We start from the raw sequence: 18,422 nt of genomic DNA, 5'->3' as shown, positions 1-18,422 counted from the left end.
AGCATGAGAATGGGCTTTTCTGGCTCCCCATGCTCCCCCGCCCCCCCGGAGATCTGGCTAGCGGCTTTATTATACATCTTTAGGAACCAGGTGAAAATGTTCTTCAACCAGGCCTTTGGCTGATTGACATCTGATGCCCTTTTAAATGTGTTGTGGGAGGGACAATTATTGGTTTGCTTTTGTTCTATTTTTTATCGTGTAATTTTATGTTGTCAGTCACCCTGAGATCTATGGATAAAGGGTGGTATACAAAATGAATGAATGAATGAATGTGCTGGGGAGTACTATTGTGTGGAAAACTAATACTTACAGTCCCATTAAGGTTTGAAACCTGAAGAAACTAACATTTTACCTTTCGCTAAAACCTTCCTCCATTTCAGTGGCATCAGCTGAAGGAATGTCACCGGGAGACTGCAAGTAACACTGATCACTTGACTTCCCGCTGCCCCCAGAAACTACAGTGCCATGGAGGGAATCGGCTGTTTCTTCTGACTGAGGGTCTTCATCTTCCTCATTCCCAGGATGCTCTATCATCCACATTGCTAAGACTGTAATGTTTTGAGCATCTGCTTCTCCTCTTGCACCTAAGAAAGAAAAATCTTATGAAATGACACCCAATTATGAAAACAGGAATGCCCTCTGTTAGAAATGGATATGAATTCCAAAAGTTCATGACAGAAACTCTTTCCAAAGTTTTGTTACATGCAGCTTGATAGCTGATGCAACACCCAACATCCAGAGCATCTTGCCTTCACCTCTTTTAAGGGCAGTCCCTCCTTCTTACAGAGAAAAGCTTGAGTGTGCTTGGAAATCCGAAGGAACCAAGAACTTTTGGTGGGTGGTTGTTCAGGACCTTCTACTATTTGATCCTGGGCTCTTATTCCTTGAGCAACTTCAAAGGAGTGCTTGTCCCCATCACACTTTACAGACTAATATTTGACAACAAAGAGCAAACCCTTTAATGAAAAAGAAAGCTATGACACTTCAGAGCCTAAATGGCTTGTTACTTGTGCTCACACTCACACATGAGCTCTCGCGCTCTCTCTCTCTCTCTCTCTCTCTCTCTCTCTCTCTCTCTCTGACAAAGCGGTGCAGTGCATATTCCTTGACAGCAGAAGGATTACCTGTGGCTTCCATTGCTTTCGCAATCTGCCGTAGGGAGAAGCCCATTTCTAACAAGGGCACAGCAATAGCTGGTGGAGGGGGGGAAGTTGAAAGGCGGCTGCTTGGGTCCGACAAAGCTGTGGATTGTGGAAAAAGAATGAATGGCAAATCAGCACCATCTCCTTCATAATTCATCCTGCAACTTATTCAGTCAGGCTACAAAAGCTCAAAATCATTTATTTTGGCTGCATTTCCCCAAACACATACATATTTGTATGCATTTTTCCCTAATATGCTTAGTCTTGTATATAATTGTACAAAGTACAGTTACATCTTTTTGTTACTACAAAAAGGGGGGGAGTAGTAATATCTTCCACGTATCTGCCAATGAATGTTTTAGTATTAAGAGGTTAAACCATTAGCATTCCCTGGCATTGATGCCTTGACCAGCTGAGGGCACATACAGTGATAGTAAACACACAAATTTCAGTACGGATATGAAAAGGACAAAATTGAGTTGCAATATATATATAAACCTTACTAAGGCAATGGACGAAACCTACCTGTCCGATTGGCAGGTCTTGCAGACTGAGAATCAGGAGAGGTCAGTGATTGTCTCCTGCCTACTTCATCAGAAGGAGATGTTGGCAAAGAGGATATGGGAGGCGTTTGTGCACGTCTTGTTGGGAGTACAGTAGTAGTTGGGTAACTGGAGAACATTTGCCTTTTAAAAATATATAAATAAAAAAGGTAAAGCAATGGATAGCAGTGCAAGGCATACCAACAAACAAGATAAATACCTGTATTTCTAATATTACATGGTGATAGCTGTAACCCACCAATGGGATGCGTATGGATGTCAGCAAAAGTAGGATCCATTCCTCACCATCTCTCCTTCCTAAACAAGCCTCGTTCAAATTTAAAAGATTTGAAAACAGCCTGAGTGTTCAATAGGCACAACCTACCGTATTTTTTGCACCATAACACTCACTTTTTTCCTCCTAGAAAGTAAGGGGAAATGTCTGTGCGTATTATGGAGTGAATGCCTGCGGGTGGCAGGGGGGATCTGCTGCAGTCCTGAGCAGAGGATCCATGGTTCCCCTTCCTTCCCTCCTCCGTGGTTACAAAGCATGGATCCACATGGATCCTCAGGATTTTTGCATTGGGCTACTCCAAACTCACTGTCAGATCACATGTCTGTGGCCACAGCATGAACTACAAAAATCATATATCCACTATTTCGTTTAGAATATTTTTTTCTTGTTTTCCTCCTCTAAAAACTACGTGCGTGTTATGGTCTGGTGCGTGTTATAGAGCGAAAAATACGGTATTTTGTGAGTGATGACAACCCAACTCAACACTATTATGTCTGGCACCATTAGTCAGCAAGTAAAAAAACACACAGTTTTATTGTTGAAAGTAGGAAGGGAAGAGCCTTTTATAAAAAGATATACTGCTTCTTGCTACTTTAGTTAAACAATTTGCAAACGTTTTCAGAAAATGAAATCTATCTTTCGGTGAAAACTTATCAAGATAAAAAATGATTACAAACTTGGCTGGATTGTTTATGAAAAGCAAGATCAGACGTCAATCCATACCTAAGAAGGCTAAGAGGCAAAACACCAGGGGATTCAGAGGCAGGCACAGTTTCTGTATCAGTCACCGGAGTGGTGGCAGTTGTTGTATCTTCTAGAGAGCTGCTCATGAAAGATGTCGTACTAGAGGCTGAAGGACTCGTCGTCACAGGTGTCTGGGCCTGCTGAGCTTGGTCGGTTTCTTCTGCTTGCTGGTCCACTTCTGCAGAACAATTTAATGTTTTTCCATATCATTTAGCTTTTAAAAATTTCATTTATGACTTGCTCCCTATAAAGCACCTTGAAGCAATTTCACAATGCAACAAACACATACTCAAAACAATGGCATTTACACAAAGTTTAAAATATTGTGTACATTAAAAAAATGAAATCTAGTATAGACACTGATTGGAATAAAAATATAGCTATACAGATACGCTTATTTTTACAGGCAACTGCAGCACACCTGGGACCGAATACACGTGGGCCTCCTGAAGGCATCTTCTTAGCAAACATGGGTAATAGGCCACTTTGCCTTCTCCTGTAGAACTCTCCTTACATTCTTATATGTGGTTCTAAAGTTTTGATTGTTGAATGAAGGGTTGGGTGGCTGATATTTATTCTGTTAGAACATGCCATATCACAAGGAACGATCCCTTCAGACCTAAACTTTATGGAGCACCCTTCTTCCTAATATATGGGCTGGTGCTATCATTATTCATCATTCTGCACTAATTAAAGGCATGCTTATTTGCCCAAGCTTTCAGAGGGGGCCAGCTGAAAATGAATTGACTTTTTTTGGGGGGGTTGTACATTGATATTGTACATTTTTATTTTAAATTTTAAATTGTTTTTATGTGAATTATGTTGCTGTAACCTGCCCTAGGATCATGAGCTGATGAAGAGGGGTCTAGGAACCAAAATAATAAATAAACAGTAAATGATAATCAAGTATTCCAGCAGTAGCCAGAAAGGTATCCTTGGGACACTCCAAAGCAGAATGTGAAGCCAATTGCCACCGTGCCCCCTGCCAACTCCCCACATGCTCTAGCACAATGCAGGCAAATGCTCCTCAACTGGAGACATGAGTGCTGAAAGGACAACTGCAACCTTAGCTCAGAACACAGACCAGGGGGATTCTTTGGCCCAGCCTTTCATTCACTGATGGGTTCTGTGGAGACAGAAACATCTCCAGCCCATCACTGGAGAAGCCTGAAGACAGCAGCCATGTGAGAGGCCTTCAGGGGAAAACAATGATTCAGGACAGAACAAGATGGAACAATGCTGTGAGTACAGGAGATAATTGCTGGGTAGGAGGTGAGTACTTTTCCATATCCTGAACACATTTTCACAAGTTGTCATCGTCCCCCCACAACCATGCATCAAAACCAGACCAGCTTGGGGGTGGGATTTGCAGAAGGCATTAAGTACCTTCCCTTCTGCCATTTCTAGAGGAGTACTGCCTATGACAACTGGCAGCAGCTCTCTAGGGTTTCATGAAGGGGTCTTTCCCAGCTTCCCCCTGGAGATGCCAGGGGCTGAACCTGGGGCACTCTGCATGCAAAAGCAAATGGCTTTACCACTGAGCTGCAACATTTCCCCAAGTGGTTGCAACCACTTTTACCCAGACATCTAGTTCCACCCACATACCTTATGTTGAAACTGCTACTCAAGACTGGTAGCAGTTCTCCCAAATTCTCAGGCAAACAGATGTCTTTCACAGGTCCACTACCCAAGATCCTTACAAGTGGTGATGCCATGGGTTGACTATGGGGTTTTCTGCATGTAAAACATATGCCCTTGCACAACAAGAACCACCCTCTACCATATAGAATTAAAATCAAATAACCAAAGAACTTTGTGATGTACGGGTAAAAGGGGGAAATGTCGTATGATTATTTGTGCAAGCACACTCAAATCATGCTATGGTAGTTCACACTATTGTTAAAACACTGATGCTCATCTAGAGGAGCAGAGATCAAGGGAAGAAACTAGGGAGGGTCACAGGAGCTGCTTTGTCTCCACAAATCTTTGTCATGAGATGTGATCCTACCACTCCTAAGCTGCACAAAGAGTGAAGTCATTTGTTTGCAGACACCTCCTGCAGGTTAGCCAGAGTATAAAGAGTAACTGCTATGTTGCACTAACTAGAAGAATTATAGAAAGCTGTCATTTAATGCAACAGCCAAGCTTATGGTTTTTATAAAAAATGACTTAGTTTTCTTTAATTAAGCTAAAGGACATGGAAAGTGAATGAACAAGGTAAGGCTATTGGTCAGCATGATAACAGCTACCTTTAGTTATGGCAGAGACCAACAAGACAGACTGACTAACGCAAAGCAAAGTAAATGGCTAGGGCGCTGCACACCAACTGCTGTTCTTGTACCAGTGTAGCACCACAATACACAACATCACACTGGCTCTGCAGAAAGAACATAACAGTATTGCTGGCTTTTCACAGGCACAAATATTAGGAAAAGGGTATCCAGCTACCAGCGTAATTGTATTCAAATTAACATCTATACACTTGCATAATTAAAGTGTACCTTGCTTAATTTTGCTGCCACACTGGTCCTCCAACAGCCCGTGAACCACTAATTTGTAGATCATTGCTTGTGCCCGTTCCAAATCAGCCAGTCCTAGTGCCCTCTTGATAGGTGAGCGCATGACTGCCCGTTTCACCATATGGCGCATCAAGAACTGCAAGGCAGCACGCATTTCCACATCCTCGTGAACAATGGGCGAACTCGCACAATCAGAATTATGGCCACTCTCTGCCAGGACCTTTGGTATCAGTAACAATTCAGCATATTTACTACAACTAAGGAGAGTGCTAAGCGATTTCATAGCACCAAGGTAAAGATAAGACAACTGCACTGCTCTGATTTCTGATTGTACAGCATCATGATTCTTGGAGGCATGTTCATGAGTCTTCCTTTTGCCTTCGGCATTTGGATGCTGGCTCTCCACACCCAAGGAAACAGATTCTAAGGAAAACAAAGCAATTTCATTTTCGGATTTTGAACTTGTAGCTCCATGGCCTTTGATCTCCTCAGTGCTTGGCACCGACCGAGCATCTGATCCAGAGTCACCTTCTGTTCTCTGGTCAACATCTCCTTTGTCTTCTGCATCATGCTTGTGTTTCTTCTCATGTCGCTTGACGCTTTGTTTCCCCATGTCTTCATGGATGCCAGTCAGGAAGGTGAGGTCCAGCAACACAGTGGCTGTCAGTCCACGGAATCTTGCAACATCAAAAGGCAGCGGTTCGCAAGGTTCCAGATTATACAATGGCGTGTCACTAGGCGACCAAAAAGTTGGGAAGCTTTAATAAAGATCAGAATGACACAGGAAGAAGCAAGTGAGGGATAGACAGGAGGAAAGCACGGGAAATAATGTAGGCAAAATAAGACATAAAATATATTTAATCAAAATCTAAATGAATTGACAGTCTAAAAAAGTAAATGTAAACCGGGGGTGGGGGGTGGGAGGGAATGAGGGTTATGATCAGATAATGGGGAGAGATGATACTCAGTGCAGAAGGTAACAAAAAATGAGTGTGCTGTTTCAAACAAAACAGTTCATTCCAAATACCCAACAAAGGTAATCATAAAATACTGAGGGAGTTTTTGCTATATTAGACACGTTTGTTTTGGAAAATGTTTCCTAATGGGCGAAAGAACCATGGGATCTCAACTGGGTTCTGGCACTAAGTAGGGAAGTGGCATGCCCCCTTAGATATTTTCTCAAAATAAAAATGCAAAACAAAAACTTAGCAGCACTTTAAAGAGTTAAAAAACCCCTATTCTGGCAGAAGTTTCTGAGGGCTCACAGAATATGCCACAAGAGATGTGTTACTCTCTAAGGTGCCACAAAGCACTTGATACCATCGTTCAGACATTACTTAGCTTATAGTCCAAAAGTCATAAATAACACTCCCTAATGTTACAAAGCAATGGCCTCAAAACCCACAGTAGCAAAAGGTTACAAGAAATTTATTTCCAGGTTGAGCTGTCTGATATTTAACTAGTTTATAGTATTAGCAACTACTATCTCACATTTTAAGTCAGTGACATTTCCTAAGCACTAACAACTGGCCACTTGTGTAACACCAATAGTGAAAACACTATACCTGATTGTAATCTCAGCTTCGTCCCACTGCACCTTGGCAGACGTGCTGCCTTCTTTGACCACTCCAAGCAAGGTGGCATGCCGCCCAGTTTGCCGGTGAACACAGCGGCCTCCAACTCTAAGCCCAGCATCCACTCCACCAATCACTGCCAGGACTGGCCACACCTCCACACACAAGGTCTTCAGCTGGAGCTCTGAGAGATCTGCCAGCCCATGCCGACTGCCATGTCTGCCTTTCTCCTCCTCCTTGCTCTCCTTCTCCTCTCGTGCTTCATTCTCCTCCCGGCTTTGAACAGAGCGGCTTTTCTTCAGTTTCTGACCTGCCTCTTTAAGGCATGCTTTGAGCTTGTGCAGCCGCTCCATCATTTTCTTATTGATGCAATGTGTCCATCGGTCTGTTCGATGGAGGATGCGGATAAGCTGAATTGTGGCCTCTGCAAGCACGGCAGCAACAGGGCTGCAAATGGGGTCTCCTGGCAGCAAATCCCTCGGGGTGCCACGCATCTGCATGTCACAGATTTTTACCTATGCACACAGACACACAAGGAAATTCACAGAGCTGGATTCTCAGGATTTTGGTAAAATTTATTTGCAAATTAGAAATCTTCTAAATGAATCAGAAAGGGTTTATTTTTTGTAATTTTCACCAATATTGCAGGTCTGCTACCAATCAGACTTCTATGAGCGGTTGTAGCAATAAGGAAGAGTTTACCCAACTATACTGACAAGCACATGTGAGTCAATTTTTGACATCTCAGTGATTCTTCCATGCCGTTACAGATAATTTCAAAATATAGAAATATTTACAAACACGTAACAAATTATTTAATTTTATATCCTGCCTTCTTTCATCGTGGAAACCAAGGCAGAATGCATATGGTTTCCAAGCACTGACCAGACCCAGACCTGCTTAGCTTCAGCAAAGGCCTTCAGACCATACCCTGGGACATTTAAGTTTGGAAGCCGGTTATGAAGGTGTGCTTCTCTGTAGACGTCAATTCTCATTTTCCATCATGTCCCAGCACTCTGTCTTAGTAGAAGTGGAGCAGAGGGGAGGAGTATTGAGAAAGCTCTGTGGACACAACCTTCCCCCTAATTTGCTACTCCTGGCTATGTTCTCAGCTCTCAGCAAGGACATTAAGACAAGTTGAGAGATGTCAGGACTGCCCAGGCCTTTTATTTTCCCTGACCTGCCAAGCTTGCTGTATCCAAATGCTGACAGGAGTAAGGAAGAGAGAAGGAAGGGGCTAGAACAAGCTTGGCTGAGGGTGTTGGAGGGTGTTGTCTTCTTGCATGCAAAGGAATCCCTGATTCAGCCCTGGCATAATTTCAGATAGGAGGGCTGAAAAAGACCTCTGCCTGATACTCTGAAGAACATCTATCAGTAGCAACATACAATACTGTTTAAATAGACCAATTCCATATAAACGTGTATGTATGTATGTACGCACACACGCACACAGCTAAAAATGCTCAATTTATTCTACATATTATACTCATAGGTCCTTACCAAACAGCATATTAACCTTCACCACTATTGCTAAATATCCAGCTTACCTTTTCTCCAGGATTACTGCTATAAAACATCACACATGGGTATAATTCTGCAGCATCCACATCTTCAAAAGCCAGTTTTGGTTCCTGGGGGGAGGGGGGGAGATAGCAGACAGCAAACTGATTATGTCAGTCACCAATTTTGCAAGGAGCACTTCCTTACTGATTACCATCAGGTCATGATTCATTTAGCATCAATTTTAAAGTTTAGATAAGCCTTCCCCAACCTGGTGATCTCCAGCCGTTTTGAACACCACCACCTATCAAGCTCAGCTTGATGCTGGGGCTGATGGGAGTTTTGATCTAAGACATCCGGAGAGTACTAAGTTGCCAAAGGCTGGTTTACATTATCACTGATGAAGAACGTGGTCTGTTCAGTTGTGGCACCTACACTACAGAATTTGTGTTCCCCCGAGGACAAGTTGACACACTCCCTATCCTTCCTTTCAAAATTTAGAAAGATTTGTTTCATTGTGCCCTTTCATTTGATTTCAGTTCAAAAATTTAGAACTTTGTGGTAGTTTGTATTATGCCTTTGTTTTGTCTGCTGTACTGCTTTTTTGTAACTGCTGACTGAATGTTGTTTTACTGTTGTGAACTGCTTTGAAAACCATTACAGGTTAAAAAAAAATTAACAGTATACAAATGTCATAAATAAGCAATAGAAGATTCATACTTCTCCATTTTTTCCAAAGGAGATAGTTCTCGCTTCCATATCCAGCACGCATGTTATGAAGTCCCCTTGAGTAAAACTGGTCAGTGTCAGCGTCTGCTCCCCATTATGGTAGAGATTGCCACTATATGCTCGGTACAGCCACATGTCTGAGGTAGTGCGATGGTTAAAATCGTGAACTGGCCAACGAGACACTCCAACGCATGTTCCTTCATTGCCTCGATTTTCCTTCACTATATAGAACTAGAAGGTGAAGAAAAACCCATGGGCTACTTAAAACATCACGAAGCACAAAGACATATAAAAGTAATGGGGATTTGAACAGTCATTTCAACCCTCAAACTAATCACTATTGAACTGGAAAGGGGGGGGGAGAGGCTCAGTAGACCCAGGGACATCCAATAGGCTATCTTGTCAAGGTGTACTTAGCAATTATTTAAAAAAAGCAATAATCTTTTATCTCTACCATTTTGGGGGATAAAATATTATGAAGAAAAATGAAGTATTCCACAGAATGATGAAAACAAAAGGATTGTTGTTTTAAGATCATTGTTAGGTGAAGCTTCTGATTATTTCTCTCCCCCCCCCAAAAAAAATTAGATTTGACATATGATTTAGGTTTATATCTGGCAGAATATCCCATAAAATTTCAGAGTGTCCCGGGAGCCTCTCTCTTCCCCATACAGTTTACCTGGCCTCACAAGTCTTTGCAGAAAGATATAAAATCTAGTGCAGGCATAAGTATGCCACTGATCTGTACTGCTCAACCCACAGGCTTAGAGAAGCCCAGAAAATCATGAACAAGACCTAAAAACTGTGGACTCTGGAAGTCCAGCTTGCAAGGGTCAGAAATCCTGTGCAAATCTAGGGAACAAATTTAAGCAACCTGGAAAAAATGCCATTAGAACTAGAGTTCAAATACATTCCCTCTATTTTGAGCAGTACAGTTTGTGGGTTAAGGACACAATGGGTTTATCTATACACCTTGCTTCATCTCTATTTTTAAACTGGGCTTTCTACATACCTTCCACTGGTAACACCCAGAAGTGACTCCAGTGGATGCTAATCCATATCCCTTTCCACCGCTCCCATGAGTTAGGATCTGACCATTCTCTACTAAGCAGCACTGAGCCTTCTCAGGGTCAAACGATACTTCCTGTATAGGGAGATTTTCATCTTCTTCTTCAGATTCACCCTGTTTCTTTCAAAAACAGAATATAAACACCTCACATTCTGGTCAATTAAACAGATGGGGGGGAAGCACAATCTAGCAGTAAAAAAATAATAATTAAGGGGTAAAAGATGTATAAAAATACAAAATACCTTTTTCAAAAATAACCATAGATACAAACACTCCAATATTAAAACTTGATAAACCAAATCCCATATGAGACTGTAGCGGACTCAGCCCACTAACTGACCCCAATTCAATACAGCAGGCCCACCACACAGTACGCCAACAAATTTCTTCCATTTACCACAGGCTATCTTGTGTGGGACTTGTGTGAGAAGAACTTTGTTTCAGGGAGTCTCAGGCAGGATTTGATCAAACAAGGAAAGTTTTATTTACAAAAAGAGATTGGTGAAACGAAGTTGGGCTAGGAAGAAGTTAACTTTTACTTAAGCTAAATATAAAGATGTCACAGGCTTAAACACAGTAGTATATGCACATCTTTTCTTAAACTTCAGTTGCTAAATATCGGTTGCTGCACTTCAGGTAGATGTTCCAGTTTCTAGAATAGGTGGTGAAATGCTTAACTCAGTTTCTCTTGTTCCTTTACTTGGTTATGACAGGTCTTTTAGTTAAATGCTTTGGACACGGCACAGCTTCCTTCACGGCTTAATGCTCTGTTTCGTGATCTGTTTTGTCATTTCCCCCCTCTCTTAGCAATCCCACTTCTGAGGTATAAGAGACTTTGGGATCCTCTTAGCTGGCTTGGGAGTCTTCTTTTCCTAGAAGAGCTCTCCTCACCTGACGGGAAGGAGACGCAAGGGAACTGTAGTCCCACAGCTTCTCCCTCCCCTGACTCAGACTCAGCCCTCCAGGCAACTCCTGTCTCCTCACACGGTCCTCTCTTCAATATGAGGCTCCTTCCTCTAGCTACAGATATTCTCCGCAGAGCGGATGCTAAACTCACATTTGAACCCACTCTCTTGGACCAACCCATTCCTAATCCCTTTCTGCCATCTCAAACCAAACTCAACCCTGTCTCGCTCCAGCTCTTTCCCTTCTCTATCCCCATCTCAAGGCTTCCTCAGAAGCTGCTCTTTTTATGTGCCCCCCCATTCTGCTCCTCCCCCTTCTATAGCCAGCTGACTTTGTAGCCAATCAGAGAGAGGCTCCAACCCCCTGGTGGAACTCTGAGGGACTGCATCACCAGGGCTCTGCTTTCCGTCACAGGCCTTTCAACATGAGCCAAACATGTTTCAAGACAAAGGACTTCATCAGTGGCTGAAAAGAAAATTATGAAATTGATCAGAATTAAAGCTAGTACCTGCAGCTTCATTTCTTTTTCTTTCTCCTTGATCTGAATTATGTGCTTGGCTTGTGCAACAGGACTCTCCCACATACAATCAGACAGAAGGGAGAACAACCGATCAATAACCTGTTTGGGAAACATGATTGAAGAACATTTAATTCCAAATAGTCACAGGTAATTTTTAAGACTGTATTTCCCGTCCTGTTTACACTACAGATAACAAAGCAACCAGGCGTTTGAAGCAGGCAACTGAAGACAGTTTTCTCTTATTTTTGAAAACACATCTCTGAAAACCTGTGATTTGGTGCACTCCAGGTCTGATGAAGTGGCTATGGGGCCAGGAAGATGACCTCTGCCTTGTTTCCTTTTTTATAATTATTGGAGGGCGGGGGCGGGAATACTCCCTTTACCCAACCCAAAGGCATAGTTCATACAAGCACTGAAGTGGAGAGAAAGTTGCTAATATCAATATGAAGGAAAATGTTAACACAATCATATATTAAGGAATGTGGCAGAAACAGCTCGTCCTATAGCGTGTGTTTTTTCATGTGTTGAATGAATGGCCACCAGTCCACCATAAAAGTCTCTTGGGCATTTGATCCTCTAGCCACACAAAGGTTTTGCATCACTTTTCCAGAAAGTGCTACGTCCCAATTTACCTTATTCCACTGTTGTACATTTAAACCCTTTGGTTCTTTCCAATTTCTAGCTATCAATATTTTTTCTGCCATTAACAAGCAACCTATTAAAAGTTTATTTAATAACCATTGGGTTGTTTTAGGAGGACTTTTTTTTTTTACAGGTTTTCCCAGTATTTTTGTTTTTTCTACAAATATTTTATCCCAGAACTGGGCAACTTTGGCACAGTCCCACCACACATGGAGGGTGTGAAGGAACTGTGAGCTGTACACCCCCCCCCCCTTTTCCAGGTGAGCATCAGTTATCCATTTTAGTTACTTCTGTAGACATTAAGGATTATTTTGGTATTGTTTTCAAATAATTTTCTTTTAATCTAGCTAAAGTTGTTTTACTAGGACTTCTGGCCTTGTGACCTTAGGCAGCCATGGTCACTTAGAGGAGACTGTTGTATGTTGGGCAGATCAGTGATCAGATTGTCAAAAAAGCAGCTTCATTATTTTCAGGCTGTTGCTGAGGGCTGAGAAGTAACTTTAAATATTTAATTACAATTTTCAATTATTAACAAAAAAGAAAGTATTTCACCAATCAATCAACAATAATTCTGACTTTATAAATCTCGACTTCCCTCCCTGTCTTTCTGTAGTCCTTAAAATAATTTTATCTTTCCCTGAATATCCCAAATCGTTTCAATCTATTATTTTTATTGTTATTATCTGTTATTACAATAGTCCTGCTAATGTCTTGATCTGTTTGCAATATGTTTGTAAATATTCAATAAGCCATTTCCATTTCTTAATAAAAAATTGTTATCTTGATTTCTTATTCTTTCCATAAGTTTTGCCATTTCTTCATATTCCATTAGTTTCTGCAACCATTCTTCTCTCATCTTTTCATCTTTCTATTTTGGGCAATTGTTATTCTTGCAGCTATAGCTGCATAAATAAATAAGTTTCTATATTGTTTAGGTAGCTCTGATCCCATTATCCCCAAAAGAAAAACTTCTGGTTTTTAAACAAATGCTATCTTAAACATCTTTTTCAGTTTCTTATACAGTGGTGCCTCGCAAGATGAAATTAATCCGTTCCGCGAGTCTCTTCGTCTAGCGGTTTCTTCGTCTTGCGAAGCAACCCTATTAGCGGCTTAGCGGATTAGCGCTATTAGCGGTTTAGCGGCTATTAAAGGCTTAGCAGCTATTAAAGGCTTAGCGGATTAGCAGCTAAAAGGCTATTAGCAGCTTAGAAAAAGGGGGGGGGAGGAAAAAAAATCGGAACACTTGCAAGACGTTTTCGTCTTGCAAAGCAAGCCCATAGGGAAAATCGTCTTGCGAAGCAGCTCAAAAACGAAAAACCCTTTCGTCTAGCGGGTTTTCCGTCTTGCGAGGCATTCATCTTGCGGGGCACCACTGTATATCATTTCCCAATAAGCTTTAACCTTATTGCAAGACAGCCACATATGGAAATGGGTACCTTCTTTCTCTTTACATTTCCAACACTTATTTGACTTTGCTTTATACATTTTTGCCAATCTACTAGGTGTTAGGTAGCATCTATATAACATTTTCATATAGTTTTCTCTTAAACCATAGCATGCTGTAAATTTCATATCCATATGGGCTGAGAAGTAACTTAAACCGAACCACAGTTTATAAGATGCAAATGCCACCAAAGTAGTCACTGCTGCAAACACAAAAACTTAACATTTTACAATATTGCAAAGTATGAAGACCTGAGCCATCTGGTCATCCTCCACACCCGATTCACAAGCAGGCAGCACGGCTTCCAGAACATGTAGTGCAAGCAGCCTGGTCCTCAAGTTGCCAACCAAAGGTACACCTAGAAATGGGACCCAGAAGGAAAGTTGGTATTACCATCACATGCTAATAACATATCAAACAAAGTTAGAAACCAGTGGTGTGTCTATATTCATTTGATGGACATGATGCAAGCTTGTATCTCCAAATGATAAACACACTCCCCACACATCCAAAACAAAGACCATAGGACCATACCTGAACAACATTTCTGAGAAGCTATGTTCAGGAGCACCTCTGTCCACTTTGGGGATGCCATTTTGGACTGAATGGCTTTTGAAGAAACCACCCTTCTAAGAAAGACTAAGAAATCGCCTAGATGCAACTCTGCAGCATGCTGTTTTCGAAGAGCCACTGTGGATTTAAAACAGTAAAAATTATTATTGCAAAAAGGAAAGGGATTCATATTTTCAAAAGGCCTGATTTGCATATGCTCTGCCTGGAGAGTGCCTAGGAAAAGATAACCAGCTGTCTACCCTACCTTCTGCCAGCAGGTGTCATTGCTGTTTTGCAGCCAAATGATTAATCCGCTCTGCTTTTATTGTCCACTGTCTGTATTTTTTTATTGCTTTTATATAAGGTGCCCTGAAAGCTTTCTCAGCTGAAGAGCAGGGCAAAAGTATTTTTTTTTAAGTAAAAGAACAAATAATACACAACAATATCCTTTTGTTGTGCAACAAAATTCTTCTTACACTAACTTTATTTCTGCTCTCTTGGACCAAATTTAGATTTATTCCATTTAATGGGTGCCTTTTTCTGTACCAGAAGAGAAAAGGTAAGCAATGATTTGTAAAATAGTTCAATAAGAAGCATCAATAGGGGCTGCAGATAAAGATTACAACAGAGGTGGAGAGACAAAATTCTCAGCAACACTTAAAGTCCCACCATTTTCTATAGTGTCAAAATGTAAACAATGCCCCCCCCATTAATTCTGACACTGCTTGTGAAGATGTTTTCATGTTTACATTGTCCACTCTCATTTGTTCTTTCTCAAATAAGATCATTTGCCCTCAAATGATCTCATCTCATAGCTGTGTTGTTCTGTTCACCACATGATCTCTCATCCTCTGAGAACATAGATTGTGCAATTTGGATTTACGGGTGAAGGGTAGAATAATAATAATAATAATAATAATAATAATAATGAAACAAATAGACCATATAATATTTATATTTACTTGCAGAAACTTAATTGTGGTTACCTTTTCTGTACTTCTAACAACTAGGGCAATATTGTCAACATAGGTCAAGCTGTCATCTTTTTTTACCTCTGCCATTAGCATGCATGTACAAATCCCATTAATTGTTTACTGCAATAAGTTTCCAGTGCATAAAACAAAAATATAGAAGTCTCTGAGGAATAATTGGGGATGTGGGCTCTTTTCTATAGCACAAAGCATGGAAACAGAGAGTACATGCAGGTCTCGCTATCCAAATACAATACTTCCCAAGAAATCATTAGTTAGGTGAGTATTCACATAGCAATCTGATGATTTGCATTGTTTCTATTGCTTCCTGTGGGGACATTTCTAATCTGTGATTTGTCCGATCACACATCCTCCCTCCAAGGTTTCTGCCCAAAATGGCTGCTGCCATCCATCAAACACAAACAAGTAAGGAAGTGGGCAAACTCCAGCCGTTCAGATATCTGAATCAGCCATTCACGTAGTGAGCTTTGGCTCTACATTCCTTCCTCCCCTATCCCCTGCCCCAGGAACTCTCTTTTCTTTAAAAAACAAACCAACAAAAAGCCAGAATGAGATTACCTCTGAAGTCTTTCTTCTCACTGTCTCCATTTGACTCTGCCTTTTTTTCTTCCTCCTCGCCATCTTCTTTTTCCTCAAATGATGCCATAAGCATTACACCAGCTTGGGACAACAGGTTTTTCAGCTGACTACACAGCAGATCCAGCAAAGACTGGACCACTTTGGGACTCAGTTTATCTGCGTAAGTTCTGGGGGATGGGAGTGTGAAGATCAATTAGTAACTATGTGAAAAGGCTTGGCATTATTAGAACAGCTTTGAATCTGCAGAACCCGGAGGGTTTTGCAGAAAAAGAGACAGATGTGTTTTGGGGGGCAAATTTCATGTTCTTGGGCCTGAATGATCCTTGTTACAGACTGGCAAAATAGTTGCTGGGCCAATGGTTTTCCCGAAGGGACAGAGAGGAAGGACTGTATTTTCAATATGTTGTAAAGGGAGAAACAAAACAGCAAATGGGGGAGAGGGAGAGGTAGGGATGTGTGTGTGTTTGTGATAGAGATTTTAACAGGTAAATTATATTCAACTAGAGTCCATCTAAGTACAGCAAACAAGTATTAACATATTACACCAACAATTCAACTTTATAGTCCCAGTGCTACTTTCTGAAATATTTAACTGTACAAATTTATTCTAATTGTTGTTAAGGTAATGCTGAACTGAGATGAAAAGTGAGTTATAAATGCTCGAAATAAATAAATAAAAACTGTTCCCAACTGACTGAAGGTTTTATCATATCCAATTTACTACCAAGTTACACTGCAAGGACATAAAAGTGTTGAGGAACCAGGTATGGGGAAAATACTGCTTTTAAAATATTTGGGAGAGCTGAGAAGATGAACGATCATTCACAAAACAGACAGTTAATACTTACCCTGTGGTAATAGCTAGGATCTGAAGTAATCTAGTGCTGGCTACTTTTAAAGCTGTGCTGAGCTGGGAAATGCCACTTTTTGGCAAGAGCTGCAGTGGCTGACCAAGCATGGTGTCTGTTCCACATAATTGCGACAGGACATTTAACAAGCCGGTGGAAATGGCCAAGGAGACATCAACTGGCTGGTAGTGAACACTCAGGGCGAACACAGTTACCAACAGGAGACGCTGCTGTGCCTCTAATACACACATGTACACAAACACACACCAAAATATAAAGAAAATACTTAGAGACTGTCCCCATTTCAAGTCTGCTCAGGAATTGGAAAAAAAAATACAAGGAATATTTGACTTGTTTTCTGTCGGCAGCAAAAACACTTGCAAGATCGAATGTGATCCTCTTACCTATGTGATGTTTATTTGCTTGGAGGGCTCTTTCCAAAGTTGCAGACAATTGCTGATAGATCTTGTGCACAGCCACTTGGATTTCAGTCTGGATATTTCTCTTAGCTGCCCTGATGCCATCCTATGGAAAAATCAAATACTGTGAAACCCATCCATATGGATATGCATTGATGTCATGCTACTTTTTAAGGTATTTACCATGTATAATTCAGGAACTTTTCACATTTTATGAAAGGTTGCTAATGGGTAGCATTGGCTAACTACATTTAACTCATTTCATGATTTGCCTACTATAGGAAACAACTGATTTGCAATAAACAATTGTCAGCACAATGTGGTTCCTATCATATGGAATCTCACAACACTAAGAAAATGTTATATTTATAGGATATGCACATATTTTGTTTCCAGTTGTCTTCTACAGTGTCTATTGACATTAGTACACCCCATTCCAGACTTTAATCCACTATCATCCCCTCTATATCTGATATTCAGAAACTCTCCTTTATTTGAGGTTTTAAAACAGAGTTTGGATGGTCATCTGTCAGGGATTCTTTAGCTGTGATTCCTGCACTGCAGGGGGTTGGACTAGATGACCCCTGAGGTGCCTCCCAACTCTACAATTATATGAGTCAAAGATTCTAAGTGCCACTGCTTATGTGGCCAAATTGGCACCATCTATTTTGTATATATAAGCTATCATCAGGCTTGGTGGCAACCCCAAAGCTTGCAGAATGACACCCCCCCACACAATAGGAAAAGAACCCAGGGACCCAGAACAATACAGCACAATGAGAAGTTTTCAGTTTTAGACACGGTCTGCTTTAAACTCAGTTGACAGAATTCCAACGTTTGGCCAAAGCATCCCTTACCTGATAATGATGCAAACGGATACTCTCTCCTTTGGAGCCTGCATGTCCCACAGTACCCAGGCCAAAGCACCCAGCCAGGAACTGCAGCCTCACTGATGTGAGAAGCGAAGAGGACTGAAAGCCTGGGCCTTGCCGGCTTCCTACGGACAGAGTGCTGCCTTTTTCTTCCATCCCAGAAAGCAACACCAGGATCTGATGAAGTGCCTCCAGCCGCAACTAAAAAAAATGTTTAAAAATAGTTTGCATTTTACCCCTTGGAAGACAAAGGTCCCTTCAAGTGCATTGATACAAATACAGAGTATAGGCCTGTATGACCCCCACATACAACAGATGAAAGTATTTTAGGAACAGAAGAACAATCAAGGAAAATAAAGGAAGAGATGTGGGGAGACACTTCACTTGCACAGCCAAAATTGCTTTCCATAAGCAACCCCTTCCTTCCTTCCTGGCTGCATATGCACAACCCCACATGTAATATGTGTGCATAAGGAACACCCATACAATCCAATTGACTGACTGCTATAGTCTGGCATGTTGCTCCTTTGATGC

The 18,422-nt window shown here is 41.3% G+C and overlaps 1 protein-coding gene across 50 annotated transcripts in view; it reads right to left on the bottom strand.

The window, feature by feature from the left end:
- The window catches only part of HERC1 (HECT and RLD domain containing E3 ubiquitin protein ligase family member 1), a 109,078-nt gene that overhangs the window by 40,556 nt on the left and 50,100 nt on the right, over window positions 1-18,422 (bottom strand). For 33 of the 50 annotated variants that reach the window (XM_083475394.1, XM_083475436.1, XM_083475438.1 and 30 more), the window contains 16 exons: window positions 17,874-18,089; window positions 17,002-17,122; window positions 16,598-16,835; window positions 15,729-15,916; window positions 14,161-14,316; window positions 13,878-13,984; window positions 11,529-11,639; window positions 10,058-10,234; window positions 9,037-9,276; window positions 8,364-8,447; window positions 6,808-7,331; window positions 5,225-6,000; window positions 2,703-2,901; window positions 1,668-1,828; window positions 1,125-1,241; window positions 353-584 (listed from right to left, as the gene is read on the bottom strand). In XM_083475394.1, the coding sequence (XP_083331520.1) occupies window positions 353-584; window positions 1,125-1,241; window positions 1,668-1,828; window positions 2,703-2,901; window positions 5,225-6,000; window positions 6,808-7,331; window positions 8,364-8,447; window positions 9,037-9,276; window positions 10,058-10,234; window positions 11,529-11,639; window positions 13,878-13,984; window positions 14,161-14,316; window positions 15,729-15,916; window positions 16,598-16,835; window positions 17,002-17,122; window positions 17,874-18,089 (3,647 nt within the window). The remainder of the gene's footprint in view (window positions 1-352; window positions 585-1,124; window positions 1,242-1,667; window positions 1,829-2,702; window positions 2,902-5,224; window positions 6,001-6,807; window positions 7,332-8,363; window positions 8,448-9,036; window positions 9,277-10,057; window positions 10,235-11,528; window positions 11,640-13,877; window positions 13,985-14,160; window positions 14,317-15,728; window positions 15,917-16,597; window positions 16,836-17,001; window positions 17,123-17,873; window positions 18,090-18,422) is intronic. The other 17 variants (XM_083475440.1, XM_083475396.1, XM_083475420.1 and 14 more) reach the window with 3 other exon arrangements.

Source organism: Podarcis liolepis, assembly GCF_965112155.1.
Source record: "Podarcis liolepis genome assembly, chromosome: 14".
Lineage (NCBI taxonomy): Eukaryota > Metazoa > Chordata > Lepidosauria > Squamata > Lacertidae > Podarcis > Podarcis liolepis.
Note: the sequence above shows the minus strand (reverse complement) of the source record. Positions and strands in the feature narration are given on the sequence as shown.